Source organism: Parambassis ranga, chromosome 10 (assembly GCF_900634625.1).
Source record: "Parambassis ranga chromosome 10, fParRan2.1, whole genome shotgun sequence".
In the NCBI taxonomy this organism is placed as follows: domain Eukaryota; kingdom Metazoa; phylum Chordata; class Actinopteri; family Ambassidae; genus Parambassis; species Parambassis ranga.
The window spans coordinates 18895889-18915518 of NC_041031.1; the positions used below are offsets into that span (position 1 = coordinate 18895889).

Here is a 19630-nt window from a genome sequence, read left to right on the forward strand (position 1 = left end):
CACGAGGAGAGATCTTCCATGGGGCCCCAGTCTGCGGGACATTGACAGTCATGTTTAGCTTCTTCCATTTTCTGACAATTGCTCCAACAGTTGTTCTTTTTTCACCAAGCTGCTTGGCAATTGATCTGTAGCTCTTTCCAGCTTTGTGAAGGTCTACAATTTTGCCTCTTGTGTCTTTTGACAGCTCTTCTTTTGGCCCATGTTGCTACTTAGACTTTGGCTGATTGTGGGGTGCAAAGGTGTCTTCATGACAGCTAACGACCTCAAATAGGTGCTACTAATTTAGAATCATGAGCAGAGTGTAGCTGGACTGTTCAAAAGCACAATAACAGGTCTTTGAGGGTCAGAAATCTGGCTGATCAGCAAGTGATCAAATACTTATTTGACACAATAATTCACAAATAAATTGTTAAAAAATCATAGGAAGTGATTTCCAGATTTTTATTTTTAGATTCTGTCTCTCACAGTGGGCATGCACCTATACTGAAAATTCTAGATTCCTCCATGATTTCTAAGTAGGAGCAAAATAGCAGGGTGATCAAATACTTATTGACCTCACTGTACATGCTTTTACTATTGCATAATATTACACATTTTATTCTATAGAGGTCCCCCTGTTCCACTTCAGTCAACATAGGCTACAGTTAATTATAAAAGAGCAGTTTATCAGATTTTATATTTATTCTGATTTTTAATGTTTGAATAAGACAACGTGTATGACATGATATGCTTAAGGTCCAAGTCAAACTTTCATCAGGACATCAACCCATCATCCAAAGTCTGCCAGCACAGTCTGCATATCAGTGCTGCAAGAGTGTCTGAGAGAGACACTCTGAGAGAATGTCTGGCCTTGTTCTACATGATGTACATGAGAGTTCAACCAGGTGGTGCCATAACAGCTCACCCCACCTGTTTACCTTTAAGTCAGATGAAGAACTGGCTTCCATTTGAACCTGCTGATAAAGTTATCATTACATTACAGCAATCTTTCAAAATGTTGAGAAATAGCAAATGATTGTGCAACAAAAGAGGGACACTGAGTATTGCTTCATGTTTGATGAATCAATATTCACCAGTGACTTACAGTCATTCAAGGAAATATGATTCATTCAGTTCGTTCAGTCATATGGAAGTACCCTACATGATCCATATTATGGTTAGCACAGGTTTGAATCTGGCTCTGGCCTATTTGTGTGGAGTCTGCACTTCTCCCTGTGCCTGCATGGGCTTTCTTCTGGTCCTCTAGCTTCCTTCCACACACCAATAATGTGCATGTTAGATTAACTGGGGACTTAAAATTGGCCACTGGTTGTTAGTCTCTCTCCATGTTAGCCCTGTGATAGACTGGTGATCTATCCAGGGTGCACCCTGCCTCTGCCACTTTGCATCAGGACAAAGTGGGTTAAGAAAATGGATCACTTAATGGCCAATTTTGGGCGCCACAATGTACTCTGTTGCTATTTTTTTTAGGTATTTTAGACTAAAATATTTTAAATGTACTACCTACTTACATTTCCATTAGGTTAGGAATAATAATACTATAATAATACTAGGCCTAATCCTGACAAAAATTAAATAAAATAAAATGGTATAGTATAGTTTTCTCTACACATTCAGTATGTTTTAAACTATTATTATTATATTATTACAGTTTTCACTGACTTTATTTACTGATGCTGTGATCTTTTCTTGCAGATTGAAATCCATAAGGACTAATAACGGATTATAATCCCGTAGGTTTGGAGGTCTGTCCATGAATAAAGTGCATTTTTTGTTTCCTAAATATTATCTTTACTTTTTTAAAGTGTAAAAATGTGTGTTGAATTTAAATCAAACAATGATTTTAACGCAGAAAGTGTCCGGGCGGCGTTAGGACCTGGGGCGCGCCTCCCTTCAGGAAGAGGGCGTAGGCTCATCCTGCCGGTGGAGACGGAAGGTGCTGCGCGACTGCCGAGCTGTTCGCGCACAACCGCGAGGTCCTGACAGCGGCGGAGAGCGATGCGAGTGGAGGGCTGCGTGGAAACAGACTAAAGAAAGAGAGAATCCCCCACAGCCGACCATCGTCTCGTTCCTGACGGCGTGAAGAAGCAAACACAGCGCAGCCAGCATGTCGGTGCTCGCTCTGCAAGAATACGAGTTCGAGAGACAGTTCAACGAGGACGAAGCCATCCGATGGATGCAGGAGAACTGGTAAGGCTGCCTCGCTTTTAATCCCACATCACATTGTGTGTGTGGTTTTTTTTTTCCTATTGTAAATTGAACGCGGTGTGCGCGTAAAAAATAAAAGAGGCGCACATGTATCTGACACGCTATCCGGGATTAAACCTTCGCCGTATCCTATTATATCCGGCTGTCTGTCTGTCATCACCCGCAAATTGCTGCTCTTATAATGAACAAATTCACGCAGGCCTTGGGCCGTGCGCGTCGCCGTGCCACCCACTGTGTCTGTGTCTCACTGGACACATACATCAGGATTCGTCCTTGATTTTTTTTTTTCCTCCCCCTGAGATTTATCCACCCGGCATCTGCACCGCGGTGCCTCTGTAAAGGTCATCTGTTCCTGCAGCTGCCTCATCCATGCAAGTCACTGGGCCAGTGGCTTATTGAGCCAAAGCCTGGTCATCTCCATCACACAGGTTTGATCTTATTGATAATTCAGCAGCACATAAAGATAATACAGGAGAATTAGAATGCAACATAGGGTTATTCAAAACTTTACTTGTATTTTGAAATGATCATTGGGCTCCCATGGGGCATTATATTACATCAAAATTGAAGCCCTCACAATAAATTCATGATTGCAGCTTTAAAAATAATATTCACCATTAAAAATAAGGATTAAAAAACAGCCTTTGGATATCATGCCTAGAACCATTTCTTGCTCAACCTGGCATGGACCTGGTCAATAATGACCCTTCAGTGAGTTCATGCCAGGGGGTGGTTGGACAGACCTGACTGTATGAATGAAAGTCATTGTTTGCCCAGGGTGGTGTCTGCAGGCTACAAACTGAAACATTATTGCTGTCTGGGGTTAAGCTAATATTGCTTTGTGGCTGTATGCTGTGCCAGTGGTGCGTTTCATATGTAGGTCATGTGAGGGTCTGTCCAACACATCCCCTGGCATGAACTCACTGAAGGGTCATTATTGTCCAGGTCCGTGCCAGGTTGAGCAAGAAATGGTTCTAAGCAAAACAAAATGAGTCATGCGTAAAGTTAGCGTAGGCTTCATTAGGCATTCAGTGGCACTGGGTTTGTAAAAGGAAAAAAAAAAGGTAGCACACTGTGAGTACGGGGCATTCATCTGCCGTTTCTATCATCTGTGTGAGCTGCTTGTGCAAATGAGACACATTTAGCATTTTATTTTTAACACACATTTTTCTCTGGATAAGACTCCTTAACGGTTTCATACTTCCTCATTGAAATGAAGGCTGAAAACGAAGACAGACAGCATGGTAGCAATGTGTAGGAACTGTCCATTCCCTGGTACTGACAACCGACCAATAACATTCATCTTCTGATGTCTGCTGACAGAGCATTAGCCAATCACGTCGCGGCTGATCTGAGCCGACCTCTCTCTGCTGTTCCCTTTAGTGGAGGATGGCAGACTGGGCCAGTGCACATGGTGCTGGTAAAGGCGACAACCACAAAAAAATAAGGTTTGATAGGTTGTTTATTTACAGTCATAATGTTCAGGAAGCAGCTCTGACTAAGTCTGACATGAGTTGTAGCTTTAATGTGAGACTGAAAAAACAACTTTGAAGGGATGTGTCATGCAAGACACTATTAATTCAATCACACTTGCATACTACATTATTATGTATTTATTTTTTGATGGCAAATTGTAGTGTAATTATGCTAGCCTTCAAAATTAGCATCAGTAAAGCTACTGCATATTCATTGAATATGCCGGAGGGGGGAATCAAAAACAAATCGGTACGTGGATTTGTGAACCACTGGCTCGTCATACAATATCTTTAGGCAATGGTGCCTTTCTCAATCATACACCACACAGAATCAGATAAAATTCTAATCAGACACAAAAAGCACACTTGGTGGTTGAACTGGCCTCTGATAAAGAAACCTATGTAAGATTTTCAAATATTAATCTGTCACTGCGGAGGCTGAGTTGCCCACAGAAGAAGGTGAGCCCCTGTTGATAAATGACTGTGACTCAGAAACTCTATCAGCTAAAGGCAAGAAAGTTTAGACGTCACCATAAATCTTCGGTATGTCTTAGATAAAGACTAATACCTATGCATAAATGCATTAGAAGTGCATGCTGACGTGTGATGGAAGCAGCATGCTGCAGAGTAAAGGCTAATAACCTGCTCTTAAGGACAGCAAAGTGATGCTAAATGATGTGTTTTCAGCCTTGTGTTGGACAATATTTTAGTTATGGAAATTAATTTTCTCTCCAGTTAGAGTCAAAGTAATCCCTGTTTTTCATTTGTGGATGTTGTCGGCTATTCTGTGTGTGCATGTCATTGTTTTGTAGGGATGAATAGAGGCTGGTACACTGATCTGATGTGTTCCCAGGAGACTGGCAGCAGACAGCTCAGCATTGTAAAGCAAGTGTGATTAAGGAAGTGGCTGTAAGAGGAACAGACGGAGGAAGAGAGGCAAAAGTGTTCTGAATGCTGTGACAACATTAGCATTCCATTCCACTGCACATTCCATTTTTGAACATGTACGTAGTGTATCAACAAACAATGAAAACATGAAGGACAGGACTGCTTGAGTTTCAAATGCCGTGTTAAGTTTGTGTTGCTGTTGTGATACAAATTCTGGAAGAAGTTATTAAATATTTTCTTCAGAAAACTACAGATAATGTTTTCGTCACCACTTACTTAAGCAGTGTCAGCTTCACATTGCACCTACAGGCTGGGAATCATTGTGTTCATTGGAATCAGGTACATTTCTCAGCTAGCTTGTGTTAATAGGAAAGAATGTCACACGGGCATTAATAGCCTTGCATATCTCAGCTACAGTGCCAAAGCTGTAATGCTGTAGAGTGAGTTTGTCAGCCTTTAAGGGCCCCTTAGTGACCTAGGGCCCTAGGCACAGGGCTGTCTTTCCTGCCTGGCATGTCTGACTGATGTCAAAAGTGTAACAGAGAACAACTTTAAGCTGCATATCGAAATAAATTCAAATGCTTCAATGCACTTACTTGCGGTTCAGATGCTAAAGTAGAAATCGGAAGACAATCCAGAGCCACAAACACACACTGATTCCTTACTTTAAATGTAGAGATAAAGCATTGAGTGAGTTTTTACAGATCTCATTGCCTCAGTAATGTGGGAGTGTTTGGTCTATAATCTGTATTTATTGCATCTTTTGCTTGGGGGGATCGTCTGACTTCAAATTCTGCTTCCCGTATCGATACCTGCAGAATACCAAACATCTCCTGCTTCACTGCAGAGCTGTTTACGCTGTGTTGGGGGCCATCTGTGAAGTCCTTGACCAACATGAAAGCAGAGACAACAGAACGTTACGGGTGGAAAAATGTCATTATATATAATCAAATGAAAACCAGGCCAGTGTGCAATATACTATAGAGGATTAGGCATCACAGGTGCATGGGTACTGATTCAGTGGTTAAGACCTGGTGTGTAAATATGTGTTTGCTTTGCTGTGTGACCTTACTATCCAAAAGAGAGATGTTACCCGCTATAATACACACATCTATAACCTGCTGACTCACTCTGTTCTCCGACAGACGTCATCATTCCTCATTACCATGCAGGTTGCTTGCAATCTGTGTTCTCGGGTGTAGATAGCATCCCCATGGGCTGCAGCACTTTTGAAGGATCTCTGGTGGTTTTTGCCCTGGACTGATAACAAGGGATGCAGAGTTCTACAATGCTGTACTGAGAATGAACAATGAGTTGTTGTTGTGGTCTGACTGTTAATTTTCATTCCTGCTATTTATGGGCTTCAGTCGCTCTGTTCTGTTTACTGTTTCATTGGAAATGTATTTAATAGGGTACAAATGGGGTAAAAACGAAATTGAGTTTGCAGATTTATGAGAGGAGTAGGGATTTTGTTTTGTTTAATGGCGTGTCATTCAGCTCAACACAGCTAATCATTTGCCGTTTTATTCAAGTATCACAGCGCATTGACTCGTCTTGAGAGTCGAGTTTCCTGAGACGTGATGAGTTCAGGAGATAACTGTCTTCCTTGCAAGTGTCATGTTACTTATTCAGCCCAGGTGCACTGCATCCTGTTGTTCCATCTCAGCCAGTAGATACACTAGCTTAAATTTGGCATCAGGATATCATTTCAGTGATTATTACAAAGCTTCTGCCCCCCTCCCTTTTTTCTCTTGAAGTAATTTAGCTGATTACAATTCCGGATGCCAGTGTTATTGTCAGGCAACTTACAAAGGATGCATAATTCAAAGCCACAGTGCAGAAGATGTGGGAGAGGTGGAAATGAGAATCCATTTCAAAGTGGTTATTAAAGAAGGTATTCTCTGGTGTCGGCGCTGCCTCTTGTTTGCGTATTATACTACTCCCTACATTCATAGCTTGCCATAAAAATGACTAGAGAACATTTTTTTCAGTTAGAACATAAGAAATAATTTTGTCTTCAGCTCACATCACATGCTATTCAAGATGTTACTGTCGATGGTCATATGGCCAAATGTACAAAGTCCCTGTTGCCATTTTAACAAGAGTAGCACATGGTGATGCTGATCCGTCCTGACTGTGTTAACCCAGAATCCACTCCAGGGTTGATGTCTGCTAGGCTGCTCTCTTTCTTACGACAGGTGAAGCCCAGAGATGGAGATGTGGGCTGGCTCCTCTAGACTTAAGGTCTGCCTGAAGAGTTGATGGTTTCATTTTTAGATTTCTAGGAAGAGCCTTGGAGACAAATAATGGAAATCCTTTTACAAGTCAACATGTCGCTTTATTCAGTCAGCCTGATGGTGTGTCATTAGGGTAAAAAACACAAACCTGCATTAGTTATTGGTTGATCTGATCTTCTCACCCACCTCATGGTGCATTGCAGCTCCTCTTGACATGTCATCAACTTAAAATCAAGTGGAAAGTGGCCTCTGTGCCATGTATAATTACATTTCTGCCCTCTGGAGAGCAGGAATATGTGTTTTTTAACCTTGAGCTCGACTCTACTGCTGGGGAAAAAAACATTTAACCTCAGTCTGAAGCATAAACACAACATGACATTCCCACTCATGCTGTCCCAAGGCAAACTAAGTACCCAGTTATATTTTTTTAGCAGGAATGCAAACATCCAGATGCTTCCTTAAACATCACTAATACCTGAGATGGCACAACAGGCAAAGATGCACCAGGATTCAAAGACTAAGATAGTCCAAGTGAAGGCTTTCAGAGAACATTTCACATACATTAATGTTGTGTATCTACCAATCAAAGACCAGAGAGAGAATAACTATCACATCAGAAGTGGATGACATCATGCTCTATGATTCGTAATGACTAACCACCCTGATATTTCTTAAGGTTAAGAACCATATGCCTGCGTTCTTGTGAATACTGTTAAGTGCTGTGCAATGTAATCTTTGATTCTTAGTTAAAGCATGACTCAAGATGTTCTTAAGCACTCAGCAAACGGAAATAATTGCTACTTCACAAAAGTACTCTTCTATTTCCTGAATGGATAAATTGCCACCAGATGCAGAATGAACAAAATGAGTGACGGGTAGCAAGCGTGTTCTTTTTAGCATCCTACTAGAAACTGTGTGTTGTAATTGTTGGTGATTTTTCCAACTGGACTATATCCATTATTATTATATATGCTTCCTGGATGACGGGGATGTCTTATTTACTGCACCTCTTGGTTTTGTTTTCTGCTCATCCCACACTTTGGCACACCAACAACACTGTTGAAGATACATACGCTGCTGCCAGGGAATAGAGCTGTACACTCTGAAGTGAACTGCCTACTACATATACATACATATACACATACACAGAGAGATACATTTGTCGTTCATACATATGTTACACTGCTAACACACACACACACACACACACACACTCTTGGTGAGACGGTTAAGACAGCAGCTCTCTGTCACAGGAGTGCAGACTCATCCTCAGACTGCAAACGAAGGATTACATAAGAGGTGAAATCTCCTGGACCAGCTAATACAGATCCAAGTTCCACAGCAGGTTACCCAGCAGCTTTACACAACACTGACAGTGGGGGAGGGGGTGGTGTATGGGATCAACATTATCTTAGGCACTGTACCAAAGTAGCTACATGCAATAACACTTCTGTAAACTGATGTCTAGACTGTAAAAAGTGGAAAAGGGATTCTAGCACATCGTATGTAGTGGGGAGAGTTTTGTTGGGAGAGCTGTAGTGGCTCTAGATATTTTGATTTGTTGGCTTTATTTTCTTTGCTCTTTCAGATACAAACTCGGTCAGATTTTGTAGATGTCAAATATTCAGACTGATTTGGCAGCGGTACAAACTGGGCCAACGCCCAGCATCTCATCCTGTGATAACAATCACACATCTGAGATACCAGAGATACCTTACACACTTAGCAGAGCAGCTCTTGCATGCTATCTGGATGTGACACATTGATAAGAATTTCTTATATTACTGTCTTTAGTAGTGTTATATTTATTTCTGATGACATAAATACATCGAGGTCATGACTTAATTCTGTAATAAATAAAAAAGGTAGAATACCTGCTGATTACTCTTACCCGCATGGAGGCAAGCAGCTGGTTTCTGACCTTGCAGCAAGCAAGTAAGCTCTGCTGATTCTGGTACTACTTCATGCTGATCTTCCCAAAAGAGCTCTGCTGTGTGTCAAGTGGAGTTGAGATCTCAGGATTAACTTCCCCTTAAAGAAGGCTATAGGCTGAAGTATTAACCAAAAATTAACAGTAATTGATGATGAAATGATTAATAAAATGTCAAAATATCAAGTGTATAATAATCAAATATATCTCTCAGATTATCTTTCTGTATACTTAAGGGCATATGAGGACAAATGTGTGTGTGTGTGTGTGTGTATAAGTAAGAATGGGCAGAAATTAGTCATGGTCACAAGTCCCAAAGGTCAGGGTGGACCAAGCAGTAGGGCTGGTGAAGAACGGGATGCATCTGGTGGATGATTGCACCATAGTTGCACCAAATGGGGAACTGAAATTTGGGTTGCCATGGCGTACGTGACAAACATGATGGTTAATGAAATTAGATATAAGAATGATCTAAGAAATGCATATTCAAAAGTGTGTGATATCATTATGCTGACCATTGGTCAAAATATATCTGCAGTGGGACGAAATGTTGTACAATTGGTTAGAAAACATCTGCAATATGATGATTGTAAGAGCCATGTTTGAGTAATTGTAAATAGGCATCAGAGGCATTAGGGGGCGCTAAAGGGGTGGCGCCCGTGGCAGTGCCACAGGCTGCCACAGGTGATTTAAGTGGGGAAAATTAAAGCATCCGGTGCTGATGAATGGGGAAGCAAACAGTTTTTTGACTGTATGAAGATTGCTTTGTGAACGGTATTATTTTGTTGTTATGAAGTTGAAACTTTAATTTATTTAATCTGAGTCAAGAGTTAATAAACCGATATTATTTTACGGCAAGATAGAATCCCGTTTCATTCATTCAAATACACGTCAAACAAACATTGGGCATCAGCCGGTAGCTGCATGTATTGGACGTAGTAGCTACAATGATGTTTGGAAAATACCGTAGGTTGTCTTTGCAAAAAGGACTATAAAAGGTTGAGTACGTAAGCTCAACCCGAGGATTTCTACACCGGACGAGGACTGCGCTGCGTGCGGACCGAGCCAAACCCTCTGCAGTGCTATTTTGGCTTTAAAAGTTCTGTCTGTATTCCCCCTGCTTAGCAGGCGAAGTTGGACGCTTCTTTAGCATGCTAGTGCTAATTCTTGGACTTTGTACTGAGTCAAGAACAGAGAAGAGAGACATCTTGGACTGAAACAGGAGAAGTGTGAACACACACACACTTCTCTGCGACGGGTCCCCGGACCGACTTCGCTGCGGCAGTGACCGATCGGGTGTGGCCGCCCTGGCCCCGCGGCTCACTCAATCTTACTCAACAAGGATTTTTGAACAGAATTGGACTTTTCCACCCCCCATCATTCAGCCGGCTCATAAGTATTCTAATTTGAATGATTTTCTACAGATTTTGATGTGATTGAGAGATGATTGATGATTTTTTGCAATTTTAAATAATTTTGATGATTTTTTTGGATTTTTAAGAATTACCTGATTTGAATTTAAGAGCGGTTGCGTTGCTTAAACTGCTGAACCTGCATACAAAATAAATATTTTAAAATTCAGAATTCTCCTGTTTTCCCTGGTGATAGTACACCACAGTCTCATGGAAGTAAAACTCTAGGTAATGACTTTTTTGACGTGTTCCAACATCTAGCTCTAGCGGTCACACTGGTTCTTGAGAGTCCACTACCATTTATGTCCTTAGGGCTTATTTTCCTAGCCATTAAACTTTAACCTGGCACGTACCAAGTGCACAGATCCATTAGGGGTAAGCCACCACAACTGACGGGGCCCTCCACCGGTCCTGGCTGCAGGTAAGCCTCCCTGCGTGGTTGCATCGGTGCGAGGGAGGAAGCAGGGCAGACGTCAGGATTAACGGTGGTTAGAAGCCAGGCGAGTTACCCCGCCCTCAGCCTAAGTAGTGTGTTTTTAGAATTCATGCTAGGGTAATACCCTTCTGACTAAGGCACCGGGACCCCATTTAGACGGAGAGCTGACGATTATTTCCCGGGATCTAACACGTGGTAGTTTTTCATTTCTGCTTCTTCGGCCCACTTTGCCAAACAGCAGTCGAGCCAAGCCTACTGCTACAACCGTCTAATATATTGTCTTGTCTGGAGTCAAAATCAATGCTTCTCACAATACAAACAATTTCTTCTGGTTGTTATTGTGCTGTTTGTTTTTAATGAAAATGTTTGTTAATAAATGTTATCAGAGTTGTAGTTATAAATGAGTGTTGTCACCTCAGCAGATGAAAAAATGTTTCAGATTGGTTCAATAGTGAGTTTTATTGTTTCTTCAAGGTAGTGATGAGTTTTTGAGTATAGGAATCATAAAAAATGTCTTAAAATCTTTTATATTGCCTTAATGCAACTGAGTGCAGCTGGTTTCAGGTAGCAGTGTTGCTGTTTTGGATGTGTAGACGATAAGGGTGGAGCTGCAGTGGCACAGGAGAGAGTGAAAGGATGATGTAAACTCACACTCATGTCCCATATGAACCAATTGGAATATGTAACACTGCTGATTTCATCCAGCATGACGGCACATTTACAGAAAAGGCTGGTGCAATATTTGTCGCCTGGTGTGTGAGAGAGAGCTGGGAACAAAAAGAGAGAGAGGGCAGTGATCACGAGAAATGATTCTCACTGACTTTATCACTGATTTTATAGCTTATATTGGGACACATGCATTTGCATCTGACTATTGTTTACTGTTATTTGTTGTTTTTGAACATCGGCCTCCTCTATAGAGCTTTATTAAACTGATTTTGTACCTTCAGTGACATGTGTGCTCATCCGAACATGACAGTGTCACATAATGTAAAGAGGTGCGTGTGTGTTAAGAGCTATAGAATCGTGCGACTGCAGACGGCAGCTGGTGCTTCAGGGCCTTTGTAAAGACAACAGCAGCAACTCCCCTCCCCCCACCACCTCAACCAACTTGTCAGCTACGACCATGCCCTTGGGTTTCTTTATCCTTTATTATTTTTCTGACAGCACTATAATCCATCTTCTATATATACTGCAGCAGGTTATACACATCTTAAACTTTGGCTTTGTGCATTAGTGCAGTGTGATGATCAAACACTGAGAAACAAGGTGTGGATCTTTTGCTTCTGTTATCTCTCTCTCTCTCTCTCTCTATCTATATATATAGATGTATATCTATATCTATATATATATTAAGGCTGTGTATTGGCAAGAATCTGCCGATACGATACATATGTCACGATACAATACGATATATGATATATCCCGATACTGTAACAAAGACGGTATATACTGCAATTTTTTATATATATATATATATATATATATATATATAGATATTTGCAGCAGTCTAAAGGTAGGGTAGGAGATTTTGAAAATTCAGTTAAACACACGCCCTGTTCTCTCGGAGCTCACCCCGAAGCCACGCCTCCCAACCAGTCTGTGACTTCGGCCATCTTGCACGTACCTCTCTGATGTGTGCAGAGCAGGAAGCGAGTGACGACCAGCCAACTATACGCGCAGGTGCGCCTCGCAGGATTGGCTGATGTTTTTAGCATTTAATAGCTTCCACAGATGATTAATATTCTTCGTTTTAAAGCGAAACTGCCGAACTAATCAGTTGCAATCGGATCGTAAAGAGAAGTTACACTAATTTAACAAAAAGTGCATCAAAATGAAATCTCCTACCCTACCTTTAAGAGTATGGAAAGCTTGTTTGGAAAGCCTCATCTGAATACTAGTAATACATCAATACATCAAGAACAAAATGTTTAATTATAATTTTATATATAATTATAATTTTAATTATAAGAACATTGCACAATGCACCTGTATCTCACATTCAAGTTGTTTTTATGCTTAAAGAGACAGTGTGCACCACAAAAGCAAGATGTCGAAATTAATGTTTGCTCATAAATAAATAATTAATAAAAAATCAATTGGCCACAACTTAAATCGATACCAGTATCTCCAAATAAAATATCACGATATTTCACAGAATCAATTTTTTCTTACACGCCTAATATATATACTGTATTATTTAAATAGAGACTGTTAAATTTTTATTTCAAGCTAGATTAAATATGTGAAATAAAAGACCTAGAGAGAGGATATAATATCCTAAAATAACAGAAGAATAGACATGTTGGTCTGTGTAAACACAGTTTGGGTTACTGTGGTTCTTGTGGTTTAGACTAATATGACACTTTAATTTTCAAGCATACCATTTGTCAGCAAAACACAGACTATTTGAAGAATTTCTTCCCGGTTGAGGATCAATCACAAACTTTGAAGCAGTTTTAGAAACTATTTAAATTGTGTGTGTTTATCTCACAAGTGGTTTTGTGGTCGTTTTGGTTGAATAACACCAACCTTGCTGTCAAGACTTTTGTGAGGAAGTAGACTTTTTTTAAAAAATAGACACAGCTGTGTACACAGCTTTACGATACGATACTTTGAGTGATGCTGGGTGCATTTGTGTCTTCAAATTTCTTCAAAACAAGTCAAAAAAGGTAGATTTTAGCAAAGTTGAATGAAATGATACCTCCTAATAACTCATGAAGGACAGTAAACACGAGTACACTAATGTTGCATCAGTAATGTAATTCAAGTAGCATGTGTGTTTGATCGTCTATGACTCTTCTGGTAATTTAATTATTGCTCCCCATTGCTTTACTGCACACTGTATCAGCAGACTCTTTAATCATATATCCACAAGGTACTAAGCTCAGGCATACACACATACACGACCTTCGACCGTACCCTGGAGGGGGATGCTGCCTCCTCTGCAACCCCTCCTTCCAGCCTCACTCTAGTATGTAGGCCACTGTATTGTGTGCTGCTCTGTCCTCCCTCCTCCTCCGTGTGTAGTTGAGAAACAGTGATGTCATTCTGCAGTCCAACCCCTTGTTGTCATTCTGTGAAAGCAGCTCCCTTCGACTTTGACTGGACTGCTTTGTCCTTTGCTCATCAGAGACGGCCTAAATCGGTTTGTGGGTTTCCTGCAAGAACACAGAGGTGGAATCCTTCATCGTTGACTGCTGACGCACAGCGATGTCCTTTGTTTGGAACAAAACACAATGTTATTGCACTTTTTGTCTGCTTGATGGATGTTATGTTGGGAGCGGCATAATTCACATTCTTCATTCCTGGAATAATTCTCATTTTAGTGAGAAAATGTACAGCCCATACACCCGCACCCCCCCCCCCCCCCCCCCCCCCCCCGCACATCTGCAGCTTTGGTAAAGTTATAAAACTTCTGCTGCAAAACAGAACAGGATGGTTCAGTGTTTGCAGGCATGTTATGCTTTTGTGAGTGAGAGCTTTTGCAATGCAAGTTATACACTAAACCCTTGATGACCTTCTGCCTATATTTGGATACAGGATTATAAAGACCTTAATTAGGTGGTCCAGGCCAGAGGTTTCACTTATCTGTGGTGCAGTGTAGTACTGCTTACCTGCGGCTTCAAAAAGAATGTTTTTTGTTGTTGTTGCATTGTTGTTACAGAGAAATACATTTTAAATACGTGATTCATCCAGTGTCATACTCTTGTATAACTTTTAAAGAGAACATTACTGAATTGGAATGTCGCTCTTCAGGGTTGTTTTTCTTGACTCATTATCCCCAAGGCTAGCAGTGCTAGAGCTGCGAGAATGCCTTGTTCCCGGTCACACTGTCCTCTGATAAGAATTTATTTTAACAAGAGTATTGCTCTGTGTGTGCCTAATTTGCTTTAAAGACCCTTATTTAGTAGCAATAAAACTAATATCTTATTATCTGACGTTAATTGCAGCACATACGACAACCTGACTGTCATAAGTTTATAGTCCATAACTTTTTTTTTTGGCTTAGCTGTTCTAAATTGCTTCTCTGCTCTCTTTCCAGTAGAGCAGATAGGAGGGCTGGACACAAAGCTGGTCTAGTTTCAGGCAGCATGCTCCAGTCTTCTGTTGGCCCCACTCAGCATCCTGTCTGTCAAAGCAGACCACCTGCGCTCTATAATTGTGCTGAGCTCTGGGAAAGGCTTTTTTCCCTTTTAGAGTCAGTTGGGCCAGGTGGTGTTTCAGCACAAGTCCTCCACCTCATATGGCACAGCATAGATCTCTGACAAGTCAATTAAGGCAAAGGAACATCCCAGGGTGGTGGGAGCTGGAACTGAACAGAAGCAGTGACTGTAAACTGAAAGCTAAGCATTTAGGGGCAGTTGAAGCTGGACTCGCATCGTTAAATCATAACTTCAGGCGCACTGCATGTGAAGCCGGTATGGATGCCGTTTGTGTTTTGTAAACAGTGTGTTGTGCTTATTAGACTGCTGGGAGAGGAGCAGTCAGACATGCAGACTGGTTGAGTAACTGCATGGGTGAAGCATGACGACTGTTAAATGTCATCTGTCAGTGATGGAGTTCACATGTCATGTCGCTCTGGAATATTGCTGTAAATAAAGAGAGTTTCTCACAATAATCAACCATAAACTGCATCTATAGTTGTACGGGTGAGGAAATGAAAAGCTTAATGCTATGTTGTTTTCGTTTACAGGAAGAAGTCCTTTCTCTTCTCCGCACTCTATGCTGCCTTTATCATCGGGGGCCGCCATGTCATGAAACAGAGGGAGAAGTTTGAGTTGAGGAAACCATTGGTGCTATGGTCACTCACGCTTGCTGTATTCAGGTAAGAGGGTGGAACATTTGAACTGGATCCAACCATTTAGACCTGCTTGCTGCTTCATAGTGTAGAATTTATCTAATGAGAGAGAACCCGCATGATAAACATCTACAATGTAAGCATTGTATACTTGCATGGCGGTATGGCGTGAAAGAATGTGGGAAGACGTTGATGTGAACACACAAACACTACAAAACCTTAGTTGCTAAAAAAACACCTGCACATGTTTCACTCTACTCTTCCTCTCATACTTTTTCTATCTGTGCAGTATATTTGGTGCCATCCGTACTGGGAGCTACATGATGCACATCCTGATGACGAAAGGGCTTAAACAGTCAGTTTGTGATCAGAGCTTCTACAACGGGCCTGTCAGCAAGTTCTGGGCATATGCCTTTGTACTTAGTAAAGCACCAGAACTGGGTAAGTAGCATATGTTATATTATTTTCTCTACATTCAAATGTAAAGCCTGAAATGATGGGTTACTAAACATCACATCTTCCTGGTGCCTAAACTAGGCTGAGCATTCAGCAGTTGTTCTTCAATGGGCATGAATAGTGACAGATGCTTACAGCTCCAGTTTTTTTCCTGTCTGGCTGTTGTTCAGACTAGAATGTCTGTGAAAGCTGAAAAGCAGAGCGAGACCAGTCACGGCTGCAAATCACAAATTTACAGCAACTTTAAACTTGTTGCTGTAAATTGACGTGGGCAGACATTTTTTTTCTGTTCTGGTTAATTATTAGTAACTCCACAGTGTCAACATTATTAGCTACAATAAATGTTTGAGTAAATATATTTTTTGCTGCCACTTCTTATTTATCGGGCAGTTGAGGTGTCAAACATGTCAGTGCGACTCTTGAGTGTGCCAACAGCAACATTCATTCAGCTCTGTTTTCTGCATATTTGAGAGCAACTTGAATCACAGCCAGGTATCTCTGGATGAATAAATGAAGATGATATTCTCTTCTCTCTTTTTTTTCCACTTCCAACTTCAACACTCTCCTTCCTGCAGGTGACACTCTCTTCATCGTCCTGAGGAAACAGAAGCTCATCTTCCTCCACTGGTACCACCACATCACCGTGCTGCTCTACTCCTGGTACTCCTACAAAGACATGGTGGCCGGTGGTGGATGGTTCATGACTATGAACTACTTGGTCCACGCCGTCATGTACTCTTACTACGCCCTGCGGGCGGCTGGCTTCAAGCTGTCGCGCAAGTTTGCCATGTTTATCACACTGACCCAGATTACCCAGATGGTGATGGGTTGTGTGGTCAACTACCTGGTGTACTCGTGGATGCAGCAAGGCCAGGAGTGTCCATCCCACATGCAGAACATTGTGTGGTCATCCCTCATGTACCTCAGCTACTTTGTGCTCTTTGTCCAGTTCTTTTTCGAAGCCTACATCGGCAAGTCCAAATTATCTGCCATGGCTGTCACCAAGAAAAGCGAGTAATACAAATGCCATAAAGTATGGGAAGAAGGGAGATGATTGGGGAATAAAAGGGAGTTGGAAAAGGAGAGCAGGGACCAGTGACTTGAATGAGCAGTGGGTTTTGATAATGGAGAGGCGGCATGAAGGCCAGGGAACCGGGAGTATTGCGGGTGTGTGGGAGTGTTATGAAATGGTTGGTGTTTGTGCTTGAGCATTAATACTAATGTGCAGATCTAAAAAAAAAAAAAAAAAAGAAACCTCATCGGAGTTGAGGGATGCTGAAGAAGTAGCATCACTATGATTAAAAGCCATCACCTTATGTTAAAAAGTCCCCTTTTTTGAATTCAGCTTAGATTTAAAAACCTAAAAGATAACAAAAGGATGAAATCACCTGAAAAAATAAATCATGCCACAAGCATATGTTTACTTAATACTGGAAAAAAAAAGAAGGTACATATGAAGATGGGTTGAGTCGTCATTAACGTGAGCCATCTGAGTATGTTTCTGTCTGTCTGTCGTCTGTGTTTGTTGTTTTTGGTTTGATATGTCAGAGTTTAGAACACTGGTGAGTGCGTGACGTTGAAGTGTTGGTGGTTGGTGCGAACCGATGGGGTGAGCGGCACTGTATCGTCTGTGTCTTACATTGCAAAATGCGATATTTTTCTCAGGTCTTCTTAGGTTAACTCTTTCTTAATATAATATGCATATCAAGACAAAGTAGACATGTTTAACATCTGCACCAGTTTACAGTATGGCTGAATTTCATCTAGAATGGCTGTATAGCGGGTTAAAAAGAACAATGAATGAAGCTGATTGGACCGAGTGACTGAGATGATCACTAACTGCTCCTGGCCATGATGGGAACCAGATGCTGACAGTGCCCTACTTCACCACTTGTCATGACCTCGCAGAGGTTGCCGACCACATTTGGAAACTTACTGGCCATTAATGTTCCAGAACACTTCTCTGTGTTAAAAAGGGGTCCCTCCCAGTGACAAGAACCAGTCTGTTGAAGTCTGATGGCTTTAAATGGAGGACAAACATATATTTATGTTTTAGCAAAAGATTTAAAAAAAAAATAAAAAATCAACACATGCAAATTGTCGAAATCTGCTGTATTGAAAAAAATAGTATGTATCCTTAATGGTGTCTGTTGTGCTATTGTGCATTTGCACTGTATCAATGTCAAAAAAAAAATAATGTTGCTGAAAACCTTAATGTATGAACAAAGAGTGCAAAAATGTGACCTGTCTGTGGTGTTTATTTATTTATTAGTCTCTGATGTGACATCTTGCATACATGTAATAATATTTCTGGTGCTGAAGCTGCATTGGAGCCATTGGAAGCTGATCAAATGATCAAAATAAGCTACATCCTAAACCTGAATCACCGCAGCAGTCATGGCATTTCGGTTGCACACATGACCTGTACTGTGTGAGAAGGGATTACACCAGTAGGTTAAACTTGTCACAGTAAATATAGAACATATCAACTGTGGATTCAATTGTCTGGTGGCCAATTATAAACATATTATTATTATTATTATTATTGTTATTATTATTATTATTATTATTATTATTATTATTATTATTATTATTATTATTATTATTATTATAAATATTAAGGGTACAATTGTTTTGTTAGACCCTTCAATTTGCATTTAGTGTTTTGTTTGTCTCTGATACCAGCAATTTGATCCTTTTCCTGTGGTTTAAAGAGAAGCTCATGTAGCACCAAGACGCCATGTTGTGACGTCAGTGTGTTGATACCAGGAAAAGTTCATGAATTAAGAAAGTTACGTCCCACATAGAAAAGGAGCAACAGCCGGTCAGATACATAGCGTCACTTGACAATGTTTGTTTCTCGCCAAACAATAAGAAAACAATAATTATGAGTGCAAAATATAATTTATTATAATATATGCCACCTGTGCCACTCCGTGATCCACATCCATCATCGTCATGACGCGTCCACAATCTGTGGGTGTTAATGAGTAGAACATGATCCTCTTTAATTTCTGCCGTAAATATGTTTTTTTTTTATTACGACTGGATATACTCTCGAAGAAATTTGAAAAAAAGGACGTCAGAGCGGCGGTAAGTGTCAAACTGACTGAGTTTTTAAAAGTTGATTTATTGACGCTGTTAGCTAGCTAGCTAGTGGCATCAAGTAGCTAACTGCTAGCTAACTAGCTTGCTAACAGCAATTCCACCTGTGACTGATGATTTGCGTGATTCATTAAACTGCTGCAGTGCCTGAATTGAAAGAACTATTTATATGACGACACCTAGTTGTAACTTATGATTAACTTAGCAGCATGTTTGTTTGCTTTGTTTAACATTTGTGCTAAAAGTCTGAAAGCTGCGCCACAGGAGAGGAGGAAATTAGCCGAACAACAGCAAGGTAGTTCAGTTGATAATGGAAAAATAAATTCATAATTCAGTTTTAGTTTATTTATAACTTTGTTGTGTTTTAATGTCATTTCTTTATCAGTAGAAAAAAGTGTCTGATACACTTTATGGTGCCACAACTGCAGCAACACAGCTGCTGATGAGATGATTGTGGTAGAGTGTTTCAATCGTTTTAGAGAATTATTTGAATTAATTACTAGACACCATTTTACCACTGTTGCTACATGATCTAACACAGCAACAAAGATGTTTACTGTTACTGGTCATTTTACATTGATAGCTGCTTCTGATCTCTGTGATGTTGTCTCAGGTTCGACCCAATGCAAACTGGTTTTCTTAGTACACTTTCGCCATCTAGTGGAACAAAGGTAGTCCAACC

General features: G+C 40.7%; 1 protein-coding gene across 1 annotated transcript; it reads left to right on the plus strand.

Moving 5' to 3' along the window:
* The first annotated feature begins 1917 nt into the window (after positions 1-1917).
* elovl6 (ELOVL fatty acid elongase 6) lies at positions 1918-17960 on the plus strand. The gene is made up of 4 exons (XM_028416785.1): positions 1918-2190; positions 15283-15414; positions 15677-15828; positions 16419-17960. The coding sequence occupies exons 1-4, from the start codon at positions 2108-2110 to the stop codon at positions 16859-16861; spliced, it is 810 nt and encodes a 269-aa protein (XP_028272586.1). The 5' UTR covers positions 1918-2107; the 3' UTR covers positions 16862-17960.
* The last annotated feature ends 1670 nt before the right edge of the window (positions 17961-19630 follow it).

Excerpts from the sequence above, each read along its gene's own strand:
- elovl6 (XM_028416785.1), top strand. The coding sequence starts at position 2,108 with ATGTCGGTGCTCGCTCTGCAAGAATACGAGTTCGAGAGACAGTTCAAC. Across the intron at positions 2,191-15,282 it reads CGATGGATGCAGGAGAACTG|GAAGAAGTCCTTTCTCTTCT; the intron begins GTAAGGCTGCCT and ends TTTCGTTTACAG. Across the intron at positions 15,415-15,676 it reads CTCACGCTTGCTGTATTCAG|TATATTTGGTGCCATCCGTA; the intron begins GTAAGAGGGTGG and ends CTATCTGTGCAG.